We start from the raw sequence: 24,433 nt of genomic DNA, 5'->3' as shown, positions 1-24,433 counted from the left end.
ATTTTCTAATGTATTGATTTTATTTTATTACTTTGGTAATACAAATATATAACAAAATAATACTTATAATGACATGAACTTTATTATAGTTTTTATATAATTTTTTAGAGTTAATAGATATATAATCTTAGAATGCAAAACCATATAGAAAGTTTATTAATTTTTTTTTTCTTATAAAGTTATTTATTATCAGCTGTATTTTTTTTCTTTTTCTAGTAAATTACTTTGAAGCCAACTCAAAATGTCAGAAGCTGAACAGCAGCCGGACAAAGTTACACTTAAAGTGGTCAAATGCACAGGGCTAGTGAGATAGAGATTAATTATTAATTTTCTAAAATAATAGTTTTAACTTTTTCAAAAATTGTACATTAACTAACAAATCTTTTTTAAAATTTTCTTGGATTAGAATAAAGGATCAAATGTAATTTAATTCAGCTTTGTGTTTATTTATAAAAAAAATTACAGCGATAAAAGTTTAAAGAAAAAGTTGCTTGTGTGTATATTTATTATATTTGTTGTTCCCTTTCATCCTTATTTAGTAATTTCAGATATTTTTATTCAAGTTATATAATATCAAGAAATTATTTATTTACCTTAATACTTATATTTCTACTTTTTTTAAAAAAGTTAGTAGACTATTTGCTGAATCATTAAATTACAAACTTTGCTCTTAAGTTGCCAAGCTCTCTGAATAAAATTTATTATGGTTTTAATAAATTATTTAAAACTGTTTTGCATTCATATCATATTTAATGATATTATTATTAGATTTTACAGAAAAAAAGTTATAAATATTTAAAATATAAAGACAAAAGTTAAGATTAATTATCCAACACGTGATAACAAAGTTTTTTAGTTTTTGAGAATTATCAAAAACTTAGATCTGTTTAATAGCACCATCTAATATTTAATGATTTTTCTTGAATATCTAGATGTTTCCAGATGTTGACTGAAAGTTTATTCTTTGTGATCTAGTATGGAATGAAAGGAAATGATTTGGTTGCAGTTGTTAAGGTAGATTATGGTAATGTAAAATTGGGGGAGTCAGCAAAATGTGAAGTTCAATCTGGAAACGCACAATTAGATTTTATGTGTTCACTTCATTTGAAGTTATTGGATCCTTTGATGTTAAATGAAATGGCTCAGACAAATATAATTGGTACAGTATGATGTTTATAGCTATTGTTTTAACTTGTTAACAATTAACTTTTATCTTTGTTACTTTTTTATGTCACTTTATGTATTGTAGTTTTTATATTGATTTACACTTTTTTTTATGAACAGTAGTATCTCTTTACAGCCTTGTAAAAAACATGCTCTAGGAATATGTGTATGGTTTACATTAATGGGATCCAGGTGGCGATTATTATTTTGTTCTACCTGGGATATAGATGGAAAATCCTGCATCTTCTACCATATAAAAACCCACAGGGAATCCATATGCAATAATTGCAGATTACTATTTTTGATTATACTATTCATCATTTTAATTTTGATGTCTACATAATATTGGAAGTAACAATGTGTTGGTTACTAATTAAATCTTACATAAATAAAAAGAAGCTTATAAAACTAAAGTTAAGCATCTACTTATTTAAAAATAAGTTTATTTCATGATAAAATTCAAAATATTACACAAATATCTCCATAATTGCATATATCAAAGTATATATGAGGTGGTGAGAGTCAAAGTGGTGTAACTTACCTCACTACAACTTTTCAGGGCAGAGCATTTTATCCAATTAAGTGCAAAAAAATCAGGTTTAATGTTAGAGATTTTGAAAATATTGAATGATGTTAATAAAAGATTGTTTTATTTATTGGAACTGTTTGAACTATTAATGTTTTTACAGGTAATAATAAAATTAAGGTTTAAATGGAGTTATACCACTTTGACTCTCACCACCTCATATATATATTTTTTTAACTGTAAAAAACCACCTCATAAATATAATTTTTTTTTTTTAATTGTAAAAGACAGAGATACTCATTCTTGGTTTTCACAGCTTTTCACTTGAACTAATCCTCAAATCTTGATAAAGATTTAGCACACCTGCTTTATCTTGACAGCTATTCAATCTTAGCAGTGATAATGCAATATATATTTATTATATTAAACAGATGCAATACTAATTGTAAATATAAACACAGTTCTTGTATTACAAAAAGTATACATAAAGTAGGATTGGGACCATGTATTTGATTCTTTAAAGTTTACTATTTTAGTAAGAACTTCCTAAACGCTAAAAGAATTTTTTTTAGAGATTAGCAACATTTTGCCTGATTAAATCTAAATTTACTTGAGGATTAAAACTTTTCTTTATGATATTTAAAGTTTAAATGCTATTACAGTACCTTATATAACAGGAGATATTGCATTTGTATTTTGGTACAAATAGGGTTTAAAGTTCTAGGTCTGAAGAGACATTGCAGAGAGAAGAACAAGAAACAAGGAAACCATTCAGAGATTTATTGCACAACAAACATTCCAGCTGATTTATCTGAGTTAAAAAATGAAACCAAAAAATGTTTTACTTAAGTTACCAAAGTTGCTATAAAAATGCATAATATATTTGTCAGTAAATTCTGCAAAATGGAAAGGTCTTTGAGCTTATCTTTTGTAACTATGTGAGTTTAAAAAAATGATGCATAACGGGTGGTTACTAAAAATCCAGACAAACTTTCATGGGCAATTACTCCCATAGTTTTTATGGTAGAGATTAAATAAAACTATCATTAAAAAGAGTTTTTAGTTATTTATTTATTTTAATTAACTTTGTCTTCAACCAGACTGTTTCTTCGGATTCGGCCAACTCTAACATGAGTTGACCCAAAAAGTAAAAATACAAGGTTAAGGTCAAGGTTTGGGCATAATGCAATAATGCCAGGTCCGGCCAAAATATATAATTACCATCGGCATGATGAGTGTTGATGAATGGCACTAATCTTCTCTTTATACAATTAATTTCATAGATGGTTTTATTGACTGCGAGACCGGACAAAAAATGGCTTTGAAATACCTTTGTCAGAAGCGGCCAGCCAGACAAGCACCTTGGGTTCGAACTTGCGCTTTTTGCAATATTTAACACTTGGTGGATTCTTGTCTCTGTTGCTAGAGTAGTAGGCGGTGTTTCCATTAATTTTTGAGTGTGACAGCGTAAAGTAAGACTCTTCTTCAAAGATGACCAAATTTCCTTTAAAATCACAATAAAGACGATCAATGCCGGTTTTGATTCATTCTGGTTCTCTTGTCGATGAGGTGTACCCTGTTTTTTATAACTTTTGATGTCGGTGTACTTGGCAAGTTTTTTAATGATATGTGAATAACTGCATCCATATTTTTGACCAGCTTGCCTCATCGAAACTCGGTCACTGTGATCAAATATGGTTTTCAGACACTTGATACCCTTAGGGGTCATGATTTTGGCCACACAACCACTTACTTGCACTCTTTTGTACCCAGAATCATTCTCAACACATTTGATTATATCATAGATAGTGCTTCTTGGAATTTTTTCAGCATTGAAGTGAGCTACTGTGAACTTTTTACCTTGCAATTTATTATTCAAATAGAACTGGTAAATCCGTTTTCTTACCTCTTCTTGCTTGACCATCATTATTTTCTTAATTATTATTATCTAAAAACAAGTAAATTAATTTATAGAGAATTAAATAAGCTTTAAAATGGATATAAGCATGAAAAAAAAAGATTTAGCTTGTAGCATTTAAAATTCAGTTAAAGTTAGTCCGGATTTTTAGTAACCACCCATTAATACTCTAATCTAAGGCTTTTTTAGAACTTGCATTTCCAGTATCTTTTTTAGAACTTGCATTTCCAAATGCAGCATTTGTCATATTGCTTTAAATTGTTTCCCATTTGGAATAATCCATCTGCGTATTAATCCCACTTTATCAGCATGAAAACCACACAGAATATTATTTATTTTTCACTTGGAAAAACTATTTTAGAGTATTACTCCTTTTTTACTTTAAGAATGATGTTCTTTAGAAGCTTTCATTTTGGTATCCATAAAAAGTTACATCAATATTTTACTGAAGCAAACTTTCAGGACAATGCTCACTCTTCGAAAATGATGTTCAGTTTTAAAAGAAATACTAAAATTTGTTTTTCCATTTTACCACTTTACATATTACTAAAGTAATTGATGAAAAAACTAAAAGTTTTGTTTTAGTTACCTTTATGGAAATACTGCCAAAAGAAAAAAAAGCAAAGGAGGAAAAGTTACTTGAGCTTGGTCAGTGCTACATAGACTTGTTGCCTTTATTAAAAGGTAAATTTTTATAGTCTGATTGATTAAAAAGGAATGCTTTATTTTTTTTCATGCTTTTTTTTTTAAATGTAAAATTTGTAAGAACAATTCTGTTGTTAACAATAAGGCCAAGTTGAATTCACTGTGGCTTCAAATGTTCATTCCACTCTTCAAAATCAAGACTCATTGCAGCAACCTTGTGTAGGTTCTTATTCTTTTTTAATTTCTCTACTTTACCTTTTCTTTTTTTTTTTTTTTTTTTTTTTTATAATTTAAGTTTTGTTAATGCAGTATTTTTCTTTTGTCAGAATTTTCTAATTAAATTAATTACCTGATTTTTTACTTATAGGCTGTGGCAGAAGTAATTGTTTCAGTTGCTAAACCTCTTTTAAACTCTACACAATTACAAATGAGGTACGTCAGATTAAAAGATTGAACTTGAATGAATCAAGTATAAAAGTTGTACCCTTACTTTTAGACTGTTAAAAATTATTTTTCCAAATAACTTGTTATTATTAACTCCTTAGAAGCAGTCCATAACAGTTCCATTTCTATGGCACAGTAATAATGAAGTTCAAAATATTTTATCATTATATAAAAATAAATGTTTGTTATGTGATAAAGGGTTCTCTTAGTTCATGACAGTATGTGTCAAATATCTGTTAATTACTATTATTAAACTAATATTGCTTTTTTTTGTTATTATTGCTGCTATCATTATCATCATCATCATTAATACTACTATTACTATTATTATTATTATTATTATTATTATTGTTATTATTATTATTATTCTTGTTGTTGTTGTTATTGTTGTTGTTGTTGTTGTTGTTGTTGTTGTTGTTGTTGTTGTTGTTGTTATTATTATTATTATTATTATTATTATTATCATTATTATTATCATTATTATTATCATTATTATCATTATTATCATTATTATCATTATTATCATTATTATTATTATTGTTATTATTAATGTTGTTGTTGTTGTTGTTGTTGTTGTTGTTGTTGTTGTTGTTGTTGTTGTTGTTGTTGTTGTTGTTGTTGTTGTTGTTATTATTATTATTATTATTATTATTATTATTATTATTATTAGTATTATTATTATTATTATTATTATTATCATTATTATCATTATTATTATCATTATTATTATCATTATTATCATTATTATTATTATTGTTATTATTAATGTTGTTATTGTTGTTGTTGTTATTATTATTATTATTATTATTATTATTATTATTATTATTATTATTATTATTATTAGTATTAGTATTAGTATTAGTAAATGCTGTAACTGGTGTGAGCCAGTGAGTGTGGTATCAACACACTATGACAGCCGATTCGCTGCTCATCCAGCAATCAAGACCTACTTTAAAACTGTTAACTGATTGTGCTTTAACCAACTCACTTGGCAAGCTATTCCATAAATTGACCGATCTATTAAATGAAAAGTTTTCACGACATGCTTGCTTAGTGATTTCTTTGACATATTTAAAGCTGTGACCTCTTGTTTGAGTTTTTTGAATACTAATTTTTTTTATTGTTTCCAAATCGTTAAAACCGTTGAAGAATTTATAAAGTTGAACCATATCTCCGCTTTGTTTTCTTTTTGTCAAGGTAGTCAAGTCGAGAGCTTTTAGACGATACTCATAGTTCATTTTTTTAAGTGATGGTATTAATCGAGTTGCACGATGTTGAACTCTCTCTAATAATTCAATTTCTCCCTTTCGAATAGGTGACCAAACTTGTACTGCAAACTCTAACAGTGGTTGCACAAAAGAAACTTAAAGAATTCTTAGCAGTCTAATATCTAAGCAAAAGAAGCATTTTTTAATCCGACCCAACATTTGGTTGGCTTTACCTATGCATTTTATTACATGATTTTTCCATTTCAGATTGCTTGAGAAGATTACTCCAAGATCACTTTCAGATTCTGTTATGTTTAACTTTTGTTCATTGATATAAAAGGGTGATTTTTTGTTATTTCGGCCAAAGTGCATGACCGTACATTTTGAAATATTAAATTTCACAAACCAGTCTTGAGTCCACTTAAAAGCTGAATTGAGATCTGATTGCAAAGAAAGAGTTGATGCACTGGAAAGCATTTCATTCATAATTTTGGTGTCGTCAGCATATAGCTTTGTTAGATTTTTTAAAGTATCAGGCAAATTGTTTATAAATAGTACAAATAAGAGTGGTCCAATTACTGACTCTTGTGGCACACCACTGGTAATTTCTGCCAAAGAGGATATATTTTCGCCTATCACAACTCTTTGTTTTCTTTCTTTTAAGAATGCTGCAATCCATTGTATTGTCAGACCAGATATTCCGTAAGCTGTAAGTTTAAGCAACAATCTTTTATGTGGTACTGTGTCAAATGCCCTGGCAAAATCCAAAAAAATAACATCAACAGGTTTACCATTCTCTAAAGCGGTTGAAATAAAATCAAGTGTTTCAAGTAGATTTGTTAAGCCTGATTTATTTTTAACAAAACCGTGCTGTTGCTTGCTTATTAGTTTGAACTTAATAGAATAGAAAAGTTTCAAGTTTACATCTTATTATACCTTCTCATTATTTTACATGCAATTGAGGTGAGTGATACCGGTCGGTAGTTACCCGCTAAGATCTTTTTGCCTTTTTTGTACAGAGGAGTGATATTTGCTGATCTAAATTGCACTGGCAGTTTGCTGGTTTTAAATGATTCTTTAAAAATATACGTAAGTGGAATGGCAAAGGCTGATGCACAATTCTTTAAAATAGCTGAATGTAAATTATCAACACCACTTGATTTGTTATCTTTTAAGCTTTTTAATCTTAGATAGACATCATCATATGTAAAACTTCAATTGTCATAATGAATGTTTCAGTAGTTCTTAAATCAAAAGAAGGCAGTGGACCATCATCTTCTTTCACAAATGCAGCTTGAAAATTTTTGTTTAAGATATCAGCAATATCTTTTGAATTTTTTAGTGGTTTTACCGTTTGCTCCCTTTAATGCTTTTATAGTATCTTTGACTGCTAGTTGATTGTTCATGTAGCTGTAGAGAAGCTTTGGATTCTTGGTGGCTCTTTTTACCAGATTAAGCTCAAAGTTTTGTCTCACTTTCTTAATCTCATCTGCAACATTTTTGCAAATCAATTTGTATTTAGATTTCAAAACAGGGTCGTTCCATTTACATGAGCAGTTTTTATATCTTAAATTTTGTTTGCTTCTAATAAGAAACTTTAATTTAGCATTAACCCATGCTGGTCTAATTTCTAAAGAGTTTAATGTCTTTTTAATTGGAGTGAAATGGTTACATGCCACCTCAGTATAAAAAATCAGTTCATCAAACATTTCTTGTACACTTTTGTTACTGAAGCATTGTATCCAGTCAATATTTGAAATTAGGTCAGATATTCGTTCAAAATTGGAATTAGCAAACATAAATCTTTGCTTACTTTTATTGTCACGGATTGCTTTATCAGACAAGATGAAACTGAAACATATTATTAGATGGCCCCTAGTTATGTTTTCCTAAACAAATTTTGAATCTATTTCGTTAACACTTGCTGATTGAGTTGTAAAGATTAAATCTAAGGTATTCCCAAGTTGTTCATCTGACAGCTGGAAAGTTGGTATGTTAATATGCTGATAAAGAAAATTATCATTTAAAATATCTGTAATATTATATTCAATTCCATTCTCATTTGAAATTGCATCAACACAGGCATTTGACCAGTTGATTGATGGGAAATTGAAGTCGCCCATGATAAGTAAGTCTTTGAACTTATTTTTGTCTATATATTTGTGTGCTTGGCCAAAAACCACATCAAACTCTGCCATATCCAAAAAATCATTTGGCCTGTAGATACATCCAAGTAAATACTTGTCATTATCAAAATAAACAACTGCCCATACTTGTTCTAGTTTACAGGAATTTAGAATGGCATCATTTAGTTCATAGGAGTCTAATGAGTTGTCTATATATAAACAAACACCACCGCCTTTTTGTCCTTCTGATCTGTCTTTTCTATACAGATGGTAACCTTCAATGTTTACAACTGAATCACTTTTAAACCATGTCTCAGTCACAGAAATTACATTTGGTTTGTATTGTTCAATTACCACTTTGAACTCATTTAGCTTGTTATCAAGAGATGTAGCATTTAAGTATAAACATGACAGCCTTTTAATTTCATTGCAATCTGACACTGATTTATGTATGAAATTATTGATCTGGTTTCTTTTTGAATTTAATGATCTTATTGCCACGGATGCCATACCAAAAGGGGTCATTGTCTGGTCTTGCTTGATTCATTTTATTTCTTTCAGTTCTGAGGTTAAAGTCTTGGAGTCTCTGAGCCTCAGTCAAATCTGGACTAATATAAATATCTTTATGTGCAACATTACTTCTTGATTTTTTAGCTGATGCTAATATTGTGTTGCGAAGAATATCCTCAGCTAATTCAACAAGAATTGGACCTGGTTTATTAGTTTTAGATCTCAGCCGTCTAACAAATTTTGGTTTTACGTTCTCTTGATTTATGATCTTAAAAATTTCATTTACTTTTGACTCGTCTTCTTTTGATTTCATTTCTATGCTTTCTTTATTTGATTCAGCTACTCCATAAATGATGACATTTTTTGCTCTTCTTTTTCTTTCACCTAACTCATTAATAGCTACATTTGTTACCATCAGCTGCTCTGTAGGCTTCTTTTTTTGTTTACCCTGTTTGACAATAAGCGACCAGTCACTGATAGACTTCTAGACTCAGCTGGTTTACTTATTTCTGTCTTCAGATTTTTAATGTTTTCATCATTTTCAGTTTTAGTTGTTTCTAGTTTTATCACATGTTCAAAGAGTTCCAAAAAAGCTGGCTGCACCAATTATGAATATCTTTAGTTATTTGAGAGTGCAAACCAGCACCCAATTTTGGCCAATTGTCCTGTTTAAGAAAATCTAAATTCATTCCTTAACTGATATTGTCTACTCTTTCGATTGGAGGGCTACCACCCTGAATAACAGTGAATTACCTCTTGTTGTGAACTATTTATTCTTAATACACAGTGACTAAATTGTAGTATGTATTTTTCTGTAATTTATTAATGTTAATTTACTAATATTAATTTACTAATAGTAAGTGTGATTAACTTAATACACAGTGACTAAATTGTAGTATGTGTTTTTTCAATTGTAGTATGTGTTTTTATTATTACTATTATTATTATTATTATTATTATTATTATTATTATTATTATTATTATTATTATTATTATTATTATTATTATTATTATTATTATTATTATTATTATTATTATTATTATTATTATTGTTATTATTATTATTATTATTATTATTATTGTTATTATTATTGTTGTTGTTGTTGTTGTTGTTGTTGTTGTTGTTGTTGTTGTTGTTGTTGTTGTTGTTGTTGTTATCATTATTATTATTATTATTATTATTATTATTATTATTATTATTATTATTATTATTATTATTATTATTATCGTTATTATTATTATTATCTTTCTCGCTATTTTTTTTTTATAATTAATTATTTTGTATTGTTTGATCATTATAGATCATTATAGTAGATCATTTTTAATTGCCTATTTGAGGTAGAGAGACTAACTATTTACATGTCCTAATTATAGTTTAAACGGGAAAATTTAGAAAAATCTAGTTTCATCTCCACTACGTCACAGAACACAGTAGGGTTTAATTAAAGGCATTTTTTTTTTCATGTGTTGAGTCAATTTTCAATGAATCTTGTTTTTCTAAAAATAAATTCATTTGTAAGTAGTTCTTGATAACCTTTTTACAAGCTAAAAAGATTGGTGGCTTTTGATTATCATCAATAGTATACAAAAATAAGGTTTTAATATTTTATTTTAGTTTCAAAAGTAAACATTCTTTTGTTTTCTCATAAAACTAAATTCTATAAAAGTTTGCTAACATCTTTCTAATGTCTGGATGTCTGAACATGAGTGTATTTTTATTGTGTCAGAATGTATGAACATGAGTGTATAAATTAGATTAATTTTTTTCCATGCTGTTGACACATGTTTGTCAGTTCATAAATACAGTTTAGTTAGAAAACTTTATTAAAGTCTAGAATATTTTTTCAGTAACATTCTCACTTTATGTGTGAAAAGTGCTTACTCAATACCAGAAGTGTGGGGCCAAACACCAATAAATCACAAATATGCTGCATGTATGCCAATTCCTCTTACACCTGATGTAAGTTTTTTCGCATTTTCATTACATGCTAATTTTACTACTAAAACATTATTTTTCAAAAGTAGAAAAGATATTTTAGCCATGTTAAACATAGCAGTAATATGGAATTTGGAAGAATGCATACTTTTGCAGAATATTTTTTTAACTATTTGATTTCTTTTTGTAATAATTCTAGGAAATTTTGTACTAGACCCAATTGATAGAAAATAAAAAACTCTGTTTAGAATGAAACTTTTTTGATTTTTTCAAATGGTTTGTTTAAAGGCCCCTCAGATAAGGTATGAGTCTTTTATGGTTGCTCATGTTAAAAAAGAACATTTTGTTTAAATGTTATTTAACAACAATCTATTTGTATTAATTGTATTTATCACCTTTTTAAATTTGGAATTTTTTTACTTCATATTCTCTGATTAAAAATACTATTTGGCAAAATTTTAATCTTGTTCAAGTCATATCAGAGTTACTAAGAATTGTTTAAAGCTACTGAGCCTCAGCGGAGGACTGAATTTTATTCAGAGGAGATGTAAATGTTATTGAAATAATTTTTTTAAAAAGTCTCAGGAAAGTTTCTTTTCAGGAAACCTCCTTTTTTCAAGCTTTAAAGCAACATGAGAGGTACTATAACTTTCAAAGCCAAATAATTTTTCAAGAGTCTTTGAGCCTTAAAAAGAATACTAGTTTAGAGTATATATAATTACCATGCAAACAATTTTTAAATTGAAAATAGACAATCTTGTGTCTAAAGTTTGTAAAAGATTGGTTTTACTAAAACTTGCATAATTAAACCATAAGTTCAAATATGACTAAAACAATGAAGTACGTAGTAAATATGCTACTAAATGGTTTGAATCAAAAAATGATTCAATTCATTTTAGTAGCATATTTACTGCATACTTTTTTCTTTTAGGAAATGAGTTCACAGAAAAAGAGTTGTATTCTTAGTGTATCTGAAAGTTGTGTTAGTATGTCAAACAGGTATTGCAATACTTTTTGCAGAAAGTGCACCATTTAGGGTGTTACTATTATTTTTTTTTTTTTTTTTTTTTTCATTAAGAAAATTTTCTCTTTTTTTTGAGGGAGACTTTAAAAATTGCTTATGAAGAAGAAAATGGTGATTTGAAATCGCCAGAGGTAAAGTTGAATATTGAAATCATTTTGGAGTTTCGTTAAGTTTTTGATTTGCACAGCATTTTCAGGAAATTTTTTTTTGTTATTATGATCATTGTAAATTTCATTATTTTTATTCATGGCATTTGTTTTTTTAGGGATTACTTTTTTCTAAAGTAATAATAAATAAGTTAATAGGTAAAAGAAGGCATATTTATAGGACTTGCGCTTTCGTTTGGATGCTGAGTCAAACAAAGCAAGTGTGATATGGAATGCTGAGCAACGATGTTTTCTTAGCCCTCTTTCTTTGCAAAGGTAAGCAAATAAACTTTATAAAATGTTTAAAGAAATTTAGCATCATTACTTATAACTTGTTTAAATTTTTTAGCTTTCGTCAGCTTATTGCTCTCAACCGTTATTTACCATTCGAAATAGTTAGAACTGTAGATTCCAATACTTTAAAACTAAAAACAAAAGAAGATGAGTCTTCTTATACTTATCATGGCATCGCTTATGTTGACCTTGCTCCGCTGTTATATCCTGGAGTGAAAAGCGTTCATGGTGCTTATTTCATTCATCCATATGCTGAAAATGAAGTATTGCAAAAGTTAAAAAGAAAAGGTGTTTTAGATGAAGATGTTGTCAAAAGGATAATCATGGCTGAATCTAGCATCAGCTCACTGGGTCTTTCAAAATTATCAAAACAAGGAAAACAAGACAACAAAATTAAAGTAAAAGACTTTATCAAAACATGTTTTTTTTTTTTTTTTTTTTTTTTTGAACAACAGAGAGAAAAATTACTTTTTAAAAACTCAATTAGCTAACACTTGTTAAAAAACTTAGTTCAATAAACTAAGATTTTTGATATCATTGTTAAATTTTTAAAGTATTTTTGAATTTACAATTTACTTATGCAAAATATCATCACACTGTTTTAGAGCAGTAGTGCATACACAAACATAGAGGAAGTATTTTGATACGTGTGTTTTGTATTAGCAAATTTTAATGAAAAAAATACATACCACATTTATAGCCATATCTTAGTCTATGATATATTATGTTAGGTGGTTTTTGCAGAGAAATCAGTTTTGTAAATGATAAAACTATTGATATCAAAAGCTAAATTACTAAGTTTAAAAAATATATTAAAAAATCTAATAAAGATGTTATAAGCCTATGATTAGAAATCAAGAAATTTAAATTGTATGTATTTTAAATTGTAATTGTATTTAGTTTTTGTATAATTTTTAACTTATCGTTAAGCAATCTGTTGGTAATATAAAAGTTTCTTCTCCAAATGGTTCAGACGAAGACAGTATTGTAATTCATGAAAGTCAGGTATGTTGTAAATATGCTAACTTGTAATCTTTTTGGAACAGTTATCTTTTTAAATCATCATTATTTCCTAGACCTTTTATCAATGACCAGACTCATCCATAAAGTTTCATTTCTACTTTGGTCAAAGTAGTAAAATTTCTCAGAGTTTTTTGTAAATCCTCTTCACTTTTTTCTCTTAAATTCTTATAGCAATATCAGGATTCAAAGACATATGTTGTTCTTGGTATTACATTGGAAAAACCACTTGTAAGAAAGAAAACACTAGAAGATGTTACTACAAGGTAATTTTGCAATTACCTAACAACTTTTTCTATCTAATTCATAGTTGTCCACTGATGATCCCATTAGTTTATCATTTCTTTTCACATTTATTTAATTATGTGGCAAGAAGTTATTGTTTTAATAAAAGATATGCTTGATAAAAGGAAAAATGAATATAAACAACATTATTAAAGTTTTTATCAAACCAAATCTCATAGCTATCTTACATGAATTTTGAACATTTTTCAACATGTGTCCCATTTTGATCAATCACTGCCTCAATCCAGGTCCTAAATCACAATCTTGCCATCATTTTTAAACTCTCTTGAGTTATGTTTAGGTGATGTTTAGTTCGAGTTGTTAAGGTGATGTTTAGTTTCAGCTGTTGAGGTTCTTAGGCTCTTAAGGTGATGCTCAGGCTCTTGAATTGGTCTTAAGATTTTTTTTGAGCATATTTCAGGCTCACTTACAGACAACTCTTACAGACAACTCTTCATTTCCATCTTCTTTTACAAAGTAATAAATTTTCTATCTCAGAACCCCTGTTTGTGTTATACTAATATAAGTTCCTAACAAAAATTGAAGCCAGAATTACAGACAAGAGATAAAACAACTTTAGAAAATTTTGAGCCTTTGTGGCAAAGTTTTGACAGAACTTTAGTTGAAATGTTTTTTCTATCAGTTTGTAATGTCAGATGACGAAAAAATCTAATGACTAAAAGTATATGGAAATACACAGTTTTTCATATGACAAACTTAAATGCACCTTAGCACAACCCTTAAGCAGTTTATGCATAACAACTAAACAAGCAAAAATATTTTCATGTTAGTCAGTATCATATTTTAGAGATATATTGACAGCTGTTTACAAACTTTATGATGCATACTTTTCAAAATTTATAAGTATTGTTATTGTTACTCTTATTGAATTATTATTGCATGTCAGCCCATCACATAAATAGCTAGTGCTATTATAAATTAGTTCTCTGTAATATATTCTAACAATGAACAAAACCTTTTCTTCCACAATATTTTTTCATATTTTTATAAAACATGTTTTTTCCATATTTTGAAAAATTCAATTCAGGATTGCTGAAATTTTACCACCAAGGCCAAAGTTTGAAAAAATTGTTGGAGGAAGCAAGAAAGTAAGCAGTATTTTCATTAGTTATTTTCCATTTCAAGTTTAGATAGAACAATGTGCACTAGTTTGGTATTTTCTTTTTTTGCCCATATTTAGAGTGGTTTCATTTTTTTGTGTATTTATTTTAATCAAATGAAGTTTTAAAAATGATTTTTTTTTTATCATTTTAGACATTGATGTCTGAATTCTTTTATATATTAAAATTATTATTTTTTTTTTTCATAGTATCATATTTCAATGGGTTTTTAATATTTAAGGCTATTGAAGATTACGAAAAGCAAATTGAAAGCATATCTGAACTGCTATTGGAAGAGTTTAGGTCAGTTTTTTTGGCTGATTTGTTTTGATAAAAATAGTTTAATCAAATATTTCATTCAAGTCAATGTTAACAAATTATCTATTTATTTTTATAATTTTATGTGAACAGAAGTTTCATCTAAATTTGTAATTTATGTAAAAGCTTTAACTTAAAGTTTCAAAAAATGGTATGATGCAAAATCCTACTAAAAAGTTAGCAATATTTGGCATTACTATTTAATTTTTTTCCTGAAGGAAATACCTAAATAAATAATAACAAGAATAAACAGAAAAGAAAAAGAAAATTAACAAGGTTTCTCTTAATGAATTTATTCGATTGAGAGTTTTTTATAGCTTGTAAGTTTCCTTAATATTTTATATCTTTTCTTGTGCATTTCAAAATTAAAGGTACATTAATAAAATTAAAATACACAATAAAATTAAAGGACGTGTTAAAAGCGTATTTGATGATTTTTTATAGGTCTATGTTTGGTACAATTTTGAGTCAAAAACCTGAAGATATTGATGAAAGGTAATTGTTAAAATTTAAAGACCTTCTGGACCATCCATTGGTTAATGTTCAGTTTATTTAGTTACTAAAAAGAGTTAGTACAACAATACTGTTTTGCATAACTTGGTATAAAACAGTTTCTCGGTGGTATTAGATTTTTTTCAAAAGTAAAGTAATCAGTCAAGAAATCTCATATAAAGTTAGAATTTTTCTACAGTTCTTTTAATTGATTTATCTAAATAAGTATTAAGATAATTTTTATCATAGTGTCTAAAAATGTTTTGATGAAGTGACTATTTACTAGCTTTTTATTAAATACTTTTATTTAACTAATAATATTTTTATCACATTTCTAATATTAGGAACAGGTTCTGAATACAAACCTATTGTGCTAACATATTCAAACAAACTTAAGTGCAAAGTTATGAATTTACTTGCATTAGGACATTGAATGCTTTTTTGATTTTATGACTTGCTTAGTAATCAAATTTATAAATACCTTTTGATGATCAAGATAATAAGACTCTAGTATTCATGCATGTGTACAAATAATGAGTTTGAAAATTTCAAAATTTATTGATACTAGTTTTCCTTTAATTTTCTTTGTAATATTATTGTTTTAGGCATATTGAACTTGGATTTGTTTTATAGACAAAAGACATTTCTTCATTATCTTAATACCTCTGGGAAGTATTATGCTTTCAAGGAGCGTCTAAAAGTATGTAAATATTCTATTAAAATTATTATCAGTTTATGAATAAATTTCAAAACTAACTAATTTGAAGTATATTGGATTATAAACATTTAGAATAAAAAGTAAAATAGATAAATAGTAATAAAAAATTATGAGTTATTTTTCTTTTTCCCCCAATTACAAAATCCAAAAATTTTGCTTTTCTATAATTTTATTTGTTTCTTTTAAAATTAGTACTTTATTGTAAAGCTGGTGCGTGAGAAGTTTGGATATAAAAGCAATTTCAAAAGTTCTGAAGACTATCAAGCTTTCCTTAGCGAGCTGTATCTGTATTTAATAGATCATGCTAATCTTAGTCTCAATAAGGTTAAACTTGTATTAAAAATTTTTTTTGCTTTGAATGTACATGTGGCTTATGTTTAGAAATTGTTTAACACATTGGCTGTTACATGTACAGCTGGCAGCTAATAGTAACATATCTTTTTGGCTTTAAAATTGCTGTTGGCAGTTAATGTGTTGAATAATATTTGTAATGGTCAAGCTTTTAAAATTAACTTAATGATAATAAAGAGATAAAGATGGTTTGTAGCATATTTATGATGTGTAAACTCTATATGGTTTTTTTTTAATCAACAAGTTTTTGATGAAAAGATAAGTTTCAACTTCGAAAATGAATTAGGCTCTCAAATCTCAAGTTGTAGAATTTTTCAATTTTTCATAAAGATGAGTTTTCTTTTTTACAGTATTTATCTACAGAGGTAATGCAAAAAGTGCCTCCAACTATGGTCAGTGTTCAACAGTTGCTACATTTTGCCAAAGAAGCTGAGGTTATCATAGTATCTTCAAGTCAACAAGTTTAAAATTTTGATTTTTAGATATTGATATAAATTGAACACAGTTGAAGAAAATTTTTTTTTTGCTTTAGATAATGTTGAATTTCAACCTCGCTGCCAAGTACTACAAAGAGGTACAACTGCAACTACAAAACGTTGCAACTTTTTTTGTTTTAACTATTTGCTGTTTTAGTAACTGACTTTTTTTCTCTATAGTGTGTTGCAAGAAACAGAAACGACACTACTTCTTGGATAGAATACGGAACATTCTGTATGCTGATACAAGACATTCAGAGGGTGAATTTTTTAATATTTATGATTATTTTTTTTTAGTTTGTTTTTTTTTTCTTTCTTTTTTTTGAAAAGTTTAGAATTATTTAAATAATTTGGTGTTTTATAAACAATCTTTTTTTGTTGAATATGTATACATTTTACTTTAATCAAAATCTATTTTTTTTTTTTTTTATCTTGATGCCACTGATTTCATTTATGTTTTGTATATTATTTGTCAAGTTTGGTATTTTTCAGGCTGAGGAATGCTTTAAAGAGGTTGTATCAATCAACCAGCAACATTTACATGGGTACAGTATAGTAATACATTGCATGTTTAGATTGTTGTTAATTAAAGGGTGTTTCAAGTTGTGCGGTTTTTTTAAGAATAGATAAAATATAGGTGGCACACTGAATTCGTCTGGGTATTTTTACATTTAAGAAGTGTGATGTATGACATTTATAAAAATGGCTTTGTACACGGTACAAGAACGCATTCTAATTGTTATTTTATGAAAATTAGCATTCTGTGAAAAAAATGGTTTACATAATCATCTGTCTGAAAGCACTATTAGTCAAATCATTAAAAATTTTCAAGAGACTGGTTTGTTGGAAGATCCAAAAATTGGAAAATACAGTTGTAGCGGTTGCTCACAAGAAAATATTGATTTGGTTGGTTAAAGTATTGCTAAAATCCCTGAAGTGTCCATTAACAATGTCCACAATACTCTAGACCTTGGTGATGTTAATTGGCCTCCAATATCATATGATTTATCACTATTGGATCTTTTTTTTGACATAATTGAGGCTCTATCTCACCAATTATGTCAAAATGTCATTGAAAATTTTACCAAAAGAATGGACATATGTGGAGCTGCAAGAGGAGGCCATTTGGTAGATAATGTTTTTTTTATATCAATGTCATAACTGACACTTCAGTTATGACTTCAGTTAACAATAGGAAGTTTTAGAAAATGAATGGAAGTTATGTGTTTGATTTATTCTTTAAAAAAAACCACGCAAATTGAATATAAGCTAAGGTTGTTTTATTTTATATATAGGTTTTATTTTTCTCTTCATTTGATTTTTTTATATTTTAAGACTCCTTCTTAACGCTGCAATGCGCATGATTCAAGAGGAACACAAGGTTGCTGAAGAGCTATTAGATGCGGCAAGTCACTTCCATCCAAACGACATTTTACCGTGGACATTATTAGGTAAATTGTAAAGTCAAATATTTCAAACTGATCATATTTAACATTAATATTTAAGTAGTTATTTTTAAAATGAGACGCAAATTTTTATTGTTATTTTACTAAATATAGATTAATTATAGATAACTATTTATAATTGTATAAATATTTTTAATTATAGCTAGCTATTTACAGTTTTTTATTGTACATATAATACCAACAGTATTATTTTGCTTATATTTATTAAATAAAGTTTATCATTTTGCTTATATTTTTATTAAATAAAGTTTTTCAATTGAAAAAACCTAAGTTTCTGATATTTTACCATTTGAACTTCCCGACCAAAATTTAACTTCTTTATTATAGGTGCACTAAAAGTAGGAACAAATTTTTGTAGTGTAAACAAGGTTTTTTTTTTTCAGGACTTTATTACTCCAGTGTTGATAATAACATTTTGGCTGAAAGATCATTTGTTGAAGCCAATCGAATTCTTGATAGAAATATTCTTGCAAGTCAGTTTTCTTTTTTTTTTTTACATATCAACAAAATTACTTAAATGATTTTAATAATTTTAAACGTTATGAGTTGACTATTATTTCTTTTTTGGTTTTAGCTAAAAAGTAACTAACAGTTACAGTTTTTTTTTTGTTTTTTTTTTTTGAGATCCTGCTGAAGACAACTATGACACAAAAATGATGAAAAAATTCGGCAGCATTTTTCTAATAGCTGCAAACTTTTTTCTGGAAAGAAAAATTTTTCAGGTAGACCTTTTAAGTTGTCAACATTTCACTCAACACAAAAAATTTTATTGAAAAACAGGTTTTCCCAAAACTTTAACAAGAAGCATCTCGAAATTTTGTTATTCTTTTGAACGATAAAAACTCTTTTGAAAGATAAACTGTTTAATGTTTTTTTTGTAAGAAATCTTCCTTTCTTTTTCTAAGGTGGCGGAGAAAGCTTTAGCTCATGAATTAGTTGCAGTGAAGCGTGGACCTCTTCATCTACATTACATGCTGGTTGCGCAATTTCAAATGCAAAAGAACAACTACACTCTTGCTTTAGAGAGCGTTGAAGAAGCGCTTGTAGAATTGCTTGAAGTAAAGTATTCTTTTCGCTAGGGAAATTTTAAAAAACAAATTTTTAATGGTCTTGATGCAGTTCTGACAAAAAAGTTTCAGAATTTCTTTTTTTGACTTTTTGATCAAAGTTTTTTTTTTTCCATCTTAAAACCACGATCGAAAGAGGTGACGGAGCACATTCAAGCATCTTGACTGTATGTCAGATGTGCGTGGACAATAATTATATGATGCGTGTTGTTAATGTAAATTAGAAGATTTAAAAATTTGCAAACATCGCGTTTTTTTTTCTTGAAAAAGAAAACATTTGTTGAATTAATGTGTTTATTATTATTAATATTATTTTTTAAACCGAATCTTATGTAGTTCTAGGTAAGCTGATGCCAGAAAGTACTTTCTGGACTATTTTCCGGTATCAGCTTATCTAGAACTACATAAGATTCGAACTTTCGAATTCACTTAAAAGTTTTCGTTTTTTTTTATAAGAGCTCACACTGACCTCATAAAAAAGGGTTGCAAATTTTTTGTTAAAAAACATACAAAATAAGCAGTAAACTTTTAGAATCCTCACGCATGGGCATTGAAAGGTCACGTTAAATACTTGGAAAGTTATTTTGAAGAAGCGTTAGTCAGCTATGAAAGAAGCTTGGCATACGAAGAAACAACTGATTATCTGCATAGCGTTCTTATGAGATTAGCTTCGATTTATTTGCACAGAAAGCAAGACGTAAGTGGAATTTACGGAGTTTATTGTTACTTGGTTTTTACTATTTTGATAGTATTGTGATTTTTGTATATAAATTTTATATTTTGAGAGCTTTTTGAGAGGACTTTTTTTTTTCTCTAGTATTACAAAGCAAAGTCAACTTACTTGGAGTTGTGTAAGAACTGGCCGTCGTGCACCACGTGGCTTGGTGTTGGTATAGCATCGTACAAAGCAAGTATTCCGTTTTAAAATGCTTTTTTTTGCTGTTGTGTTGTAAGATTTCATTCACAAGTAGATCGTTTTGCGTATTGAACTGTTGTTGTTTAGTTAGACGAGTGTTTCGAAGCAGAACAAGCTTTAAACGAGGCTAATATTTTAGACAACAAGAACCCGGACGTTTGGTCTTATTTGACACTTATTTGTTTAAAGGTTCTTATTTATTTCTTTTTTTTTTAGTTTAGCTTTTGTCATGGTTTTTTTAATAAGTTTTTAATATTTTGATTATAGTGCAATCGATTTACCGAAGCCGAACAATGTTATAAATACTCTTGTAAGGTTAGTCATTAAAGCGTAATTCTAGTGTCTAGTAGCGAAGAATAAAAACTATACAAGTGAATAACTTATGCACATGAAAGTCATGTTTTTTTTTTTTGTTTTTTTTTGTTAAGCTTGGTTTTTCTTATGACGACCCCAACCTTGAATGTGAAATAAAAGACAGCATGCATCAAGCAAATTTAGACTTTTAATGCAAATATGCTATTGTTATATAAATTGTTATAATGTTCGGCGAGTTTAAATTGTAAATATGTAAAAGTGGATATTGATACGATTAATATGTTGATTACTACAAACTAAAGTTAGTTTTGCTGGTCAATCATAGGTCAATTATATAAATATATATATATGCTAGATGTCTAACTTGCGGGATTTTATCGGACGAAAGTGAATCCGCTTTTTTTGTTTACAAATTTAATCCTCCATTTGTAATAAGGGGAAATGCTATATATCCGAAGTGTGAAATAAAAGTTAAAAATGTATGTTGAGAGCATCTAAAGTTCCCGATAAATTAAAGATCATTCGAAAACTCATTTTAATAATTACCCAGATAAGTTTTTTATGAGCCTAAGTTCTTTATAAAATGTAATAATTCGTAGAAATGCTCTGGAAGCGTCAGTTTTCAAGTTAAACAACTTGGAGCTTTTTTATTTTATGAAATCTGTAAAAAGGTACGTCACTTCCTTTCATGTATCTATTAGAACAACCATACGCAGCACAGCAATTTCGCCATTTTAATGTTCATTTTTAAGAAAATTGATCAATCTGGAAATAAAAGGTTGTTGTTTTAAACAAGCCCAATTTTATAAAAAGGACTGAAATGAAAATTGCACTGGTGTGCAGTCATTTCGTCGCGCTGGTTTGACAAGGTTCTAACTGACATTTTTGCCAAAAATGACTTAATCATTTTATTAAACTATTTAAATCATGATGAACAAAATAAACTGAAATTTACAGCGATATTGCGCAAAACAAGCAAACTGCTAAAGTGCCAAAGTTCTATCTGAAAATTTATTTAACTAATATTTAGTTTGACAAGGTTCTAACTGGCAATAACTTCATAATCTCTTGCTGGTTTTTATTAGCTATTATGATAGAGAATTTTATACCCATCAAAAATCATATAAAAAATAGGTCTAAAAATCAACAAAAAGTGTTCTTATTTGACACCGATGTAACTATTTTAACTTGTTAAATAAAAAATATCAGTAATATTAAAATTTAAACAACTTGTAATAAAACGTTTTTGTAGCAATAATAAAAACCAGGCTGCGTAGTTAAAAGAGAAACCATGAGAAAAACAATTGTAGTGAAAATGCAAATAAAAACTGATGACCACGCTGAAAAACAAATTTTTTCAAAAAGGAATTACCCCTTTAGATATTTTTTTCATGTAAAAGGAGAAAAAGTCCGTGTTTACAAAATATTTTACCTAACTATACTGTCAATTTCACAAAAGCTAGTTTACACAGCTCACAACACCAAAGATGTTAAAACAAATACTCCTGCACAAGATATACGAGGTAAAATCATGAAAGCCAAACGTACACAGAACAGTGCACAAAAACGTACACCAACTCAGCTAGAGATCACATAAAATCTTTTCGAACACTTGAGTCACATTGTCGTGTAAGTACCAATAGAGAATACCTTGAGTCACACCACAATATTTAAAAAAATGTATAATCTTTACAAAGAGAAATGTATAAACTAAAATGTTGAGCCAGTAAAAAAATCTATTTACTACCATATTTTCTCCACCGAATTCAATCTTGGTTTTCACATTCCCAAAAAGGATAGATGCGACCTTTGTGAGAAGTTTAAAGTTGCTGAAAACACTGTTACTATGTCTGAAAAATTGAGAGAAGACTTTGAAAGACATCAAGAAATGAGAGATATATGTGCTAAAGAAATGAGAGATATATGTGCTAAAGAAAAAAAAGATAAAAATGTTCCGCTTTTATTTTTTGACCTTCAAAATGTTATTTTGACTCCGCATGCAGAAATTAGTTCCCTTTTTTATCTGAGAAAGCAAAGCGTGTATATTTTGACAGCTTATTTTTCAACAACCAAAAAAGTGTACTGTGCATTATGGACTGAATCAATGGCGGGAAGAAGCGGCAATGATCTTCCCACTGCCTTTTGCAAAGTTTTGAGTGATGTGGCAGAGGAAAACGACGTAAGTGACTTAATTACTTGGTCTAACTCTTGCGTTCCTCAAAATCGGAAAAGTATATTATCAAATGCTGTGTTACATATTTAAAGAGACAATCCTAACATTAACTCAATCACTATGAAATATTCCCTTCAGGTCATTCATGCTCCCAAGAGGTGGATCATGCCCATAGGGAAATTGAAAAGCTCATGAGGAAAACTGATTTTTATAGTTTAATTGGATTGATAAGGATGTTGAACCAAGTTAACAGAAAAAATCCTTGTCGTATCATTCAAATGAAACCACATGACTTCAAGGAGTATTCAGTAATAGCAAAGCTGTTTAATTACAAGTCAGTTCCTTTTTTTAACGTTGCTGTTCTAATATTTACTTAAACATCTCACATTATACATTTTAAATCTAGCCGTGATTCAAAATTGTACAAAGGAACTTGTAGACTTAAAAAAAAAAGATATAAAAGCTGCATTTCCGTTTATGCCTCTCGAGGACAGAGATTACTATCGAGTTGTTCTTCACCTATAAAATAAACATGAAAAGCTTTTAAGGGTTGTACTTAATGTAAGAAAAATGAGTAAACAAAATGTTGTAACCTTGTTTTGTGACTGAAGTAATAATCTAATTTATAAAAATTAGCTTTTTATTATATTATTGTTTCAGTTACAAAATTTAAAGTAACTAACTGCTTCAGTCACAAAACTTCAAAGTAACTAACATGTTTCTAACTACCGTTAAACAGCAGTTAAAACCTTGTCATAGTGAGAATATGATTATTTCACCATGACAAGGTTCTAACTGCATTTTGGTGGTATTTATTTTTCTATGAAGAGTGAAACATTTTTTAATAAAAAATAGTTATACTTATAGCCAATGCTTATGTTATCATGAGTAAAAAAATTATCGATGGGTTTTTATTACTTTTTATGGTAGGAACATAACAATTTTTATAATTGATTTACTCAAAACTACTCGCGGATCAGTTAGAACCTTGTCAAACCAACGCGACGAAGTGTTTCGTGTAAATATTTTAAAATTTTAAGTTTAAATTAGAGTAATTTTTATTGATTTTCGGACCTATGTTTTTATACAATTCTTAATCAGCATAAAATTTTCTATAATAATTATTTATAAAAAGAGGAGGGGTGAAAACTATATTAGGGTCCCATTTTGGCCCTTTTTTTTTACCCTTTGCACCTAAAAAGAATTTCAAAAGCCCTTTTTTCTCTAAGTACACTACCAAAACTGTTATGAAAAAAAAGTTTCAACTAATTGACACTACATAAAACCTGGTGGTCTCTTTGGTCGACAGTGAAAAGTAATTTACTTTTATAAAACAAACATTATTTTGTAAAGAAAAGTGAATTTTCACTTTGAAATGTAAGTTATATAAAAGTAGATTATATAAAAAAGTAATTTACATTTAAATGTAAAATTGAGTTACATGGAAAAGTAATTTACTTTTACATTTAAAAGTCAATTACTTTTTTAAAATTACATTACATAATATAATTTTACCTCAAATTGTAACTTGCTTTTACATTTAAAAAGAATATATTTTCAAAAAAATTATATTACCTAAAGATGTTTCTACTAATGGACATTCTGGATTTTCAGAACAACGAATGAATCAATGACGTAATGTTGTGGAAGCCTTTTCTAATTAGGGCAAAAAAAACTTGTCTGGCTATATGATATCTTCAAAATTAACATTAAAATGGCAAAATTGCGGTGCTGCGTATGGTTGTTCTTATAGATACATGAAAGGTAATGACAT

At 28.0% G+C, this 24,433-nt stretch overlaps 6 protein-coding genes and 1 pseudogene across 9 annotated transcripts in view; 1 reads left to right on the top strand and 6 right to left on the bottom strand.

Moving 5' to 3' along the window:
• Nucleotides 1-9,348, bottom strand: part of LOC145186157 (prohibitin-2-like) — a 227,685-nt gene extending 218,337 nt beyond the window's left edge. Inside the window, exon 1 of the mRNA XM_090099107.1 lies at nucleotides 9,319-9,348. The gene's annotated coding sequence lies outside the window, so the exon portion shown is untranslated. The remainder of the gene's footprint in view (nucleotides 1-9,318) is intronic.
• Nucleotides 1-9,441, bottom strand: part of LOC145185156 (uncharacterized) — a 216,225-nt gene extending 206,784 nt beyond the window's left edge. Inside the window, exon 1 of one of the 2 annotated variants that reach the window (XM_090099102.1) lies at nucleotides 9,415-9,441. The gene's annotated coding sequence lies outside the window, so the exon portion shown is untranslated. Of the gene's footprint in view, nucleotides 1-9,319; nucleotides 9,354-9,414 lie in introns of those variants that run through there. The other variant, XM_090099101.1, reaches the window with a different exon arrangement.
• Nucleotides 1-9,443, bottom strand: part of LOC149883742 (torsin-1A-like) — a 78,875-nt pseudogene extending 69,432 nt beyond the window's left edge. The window contains exon 1 of the transcript XR_016456024.1: nucleotides 9,414-9,443. The product of XR_016456024.1 is annotated as a torsin-1A-like (transcript). The remainder of the gene's footprint in view (nucleotides 1-9,413) is intronic.
• The window catches only part of LOC145185579 (RAC-gamma serine/threonine-protein kinase-like), a 385,494-nt gene extending 376,044 nt beyond the window's left edge, over nucleotides 1-9,450 (bottom strand). Inside the window, exon 1 of the mRNA XM_090099103.1 lies at nucleotides 9,413-9,450. The gene's annotated coding sequence lies outside the window, so the exon portion shown is untranslated. The remainder of the gene's footprint in view (nucleotides 1-9,412) is intronic.
• The window catches only part of LOC145186156 (cilia- and flagella-associated protein 65-like), a 259,850-nt gene extending 250,400 nt beyond the window's left edge, over nucleotides 1-9,450 (bottom strand). Inside the window, exon 1 of one of the 2 annotated variants that reach the window (XM_090099055.1) lies at nucleotides 9,413-9,450. The gene's annotated coding sequence lies outside the window, so the exon portion shown is untranslated. Of the gene's footprint in view, nucleotides 1-9,318; nucleotides 9,347-9,412 lie in introns of those variants that run through there. The other variant, XM_090099056.1, reaches the window with a different exon arrangement.
• LOC145185174 (cilia- and flagella-associated protein 70-like) lies at nucleotides 213-20,782 on the top strand. The gene is made up of 31 exons (XM_090099061.1): nucleotides 213-304; nucleotides 976-1,159; nucleotides 4,194-4,292; nucleotides 4,399-4,472; nucleotides 4,621-4,685; nucleotides 10,390-10,501; nucleotides 10,726-10,779; nucleotides 11,409-11,476; nucleotides 11,578-11,632; nucleotides 11,829-11,923; nucleotides 11,997-12,339; nucleotides 12,872-12,946; nucleotides 13,136-13,227; nucleotides 14,295-14,355; nucleotides 14,609-14,670; nucleotides 15,130-15,180; nucleotides 15,811-15,877; nucleotides 16,088-16,219; nucleotides 16,597-16,680; nucleotides 16,779-16,820; nucleotides 16,903-16,983; nucleotides 17,215-17,267; nucleotides 18,058-18,173; nucleotides 18,572-18,661; nucleotides 18,813-18,910; nucleotides 19,094-19,246; nucleotides 19,788-19,952; nucleotides 20,073-20,162; nucleotides 20,259-20,360; nucleotides 20,439-20,486; nucleotides 20,600-20,782. The coding sequence occupies exons 1-31, from the start codon at nucleotides 242-244 to the stop codon at nucleotides 20,675-20,677; spliced, it is 2,952 nt and encodes a 983-aa protein (XP_089955187.1). The 5' UTR covers nucleotides 213-241; the 3' UTR covers nucleotides 20,678-20,782.
• Nucleotides 7,315-9,182, bottom strand: LOC145192481 (uncharacterized). Its single transcript, XM_090099110.1, has one exon. It carries the CDS (start codon nucleotides 8,554-8,556, stop codon nucleotides 7,795-7,797), a length of 762 nt encoding a protein of 253 aa, XP_089955236.1. The 5' UTR covers nucleotides 8,557-9,182; the 3' UTR covers nucleotides 7,315-7,794.
• Nucleotides 20,783-24,433: the final 3,651 nt, after the last annotated feature.

This window comes from Hydra viridissima, unplaced genomic scaffold, assembly GCF_058129835.1.
Source record: "Hydra viridissima isolate aposymbiotic clone 2 unplaced genomic scaffold, HvirCarnegie_v1 scaffold_9, whole genome shotgun sequence".
NCBI classification, from domain to species: Eukaryota; Metazoa; Cnidaria; class Hydrozoa; order Anthoathecata; family Hydridae; genus Hydra; species Hydra viridissima.
This window is presented reverse-complemented; position numbering and strand designations above follow the sequence as displayed.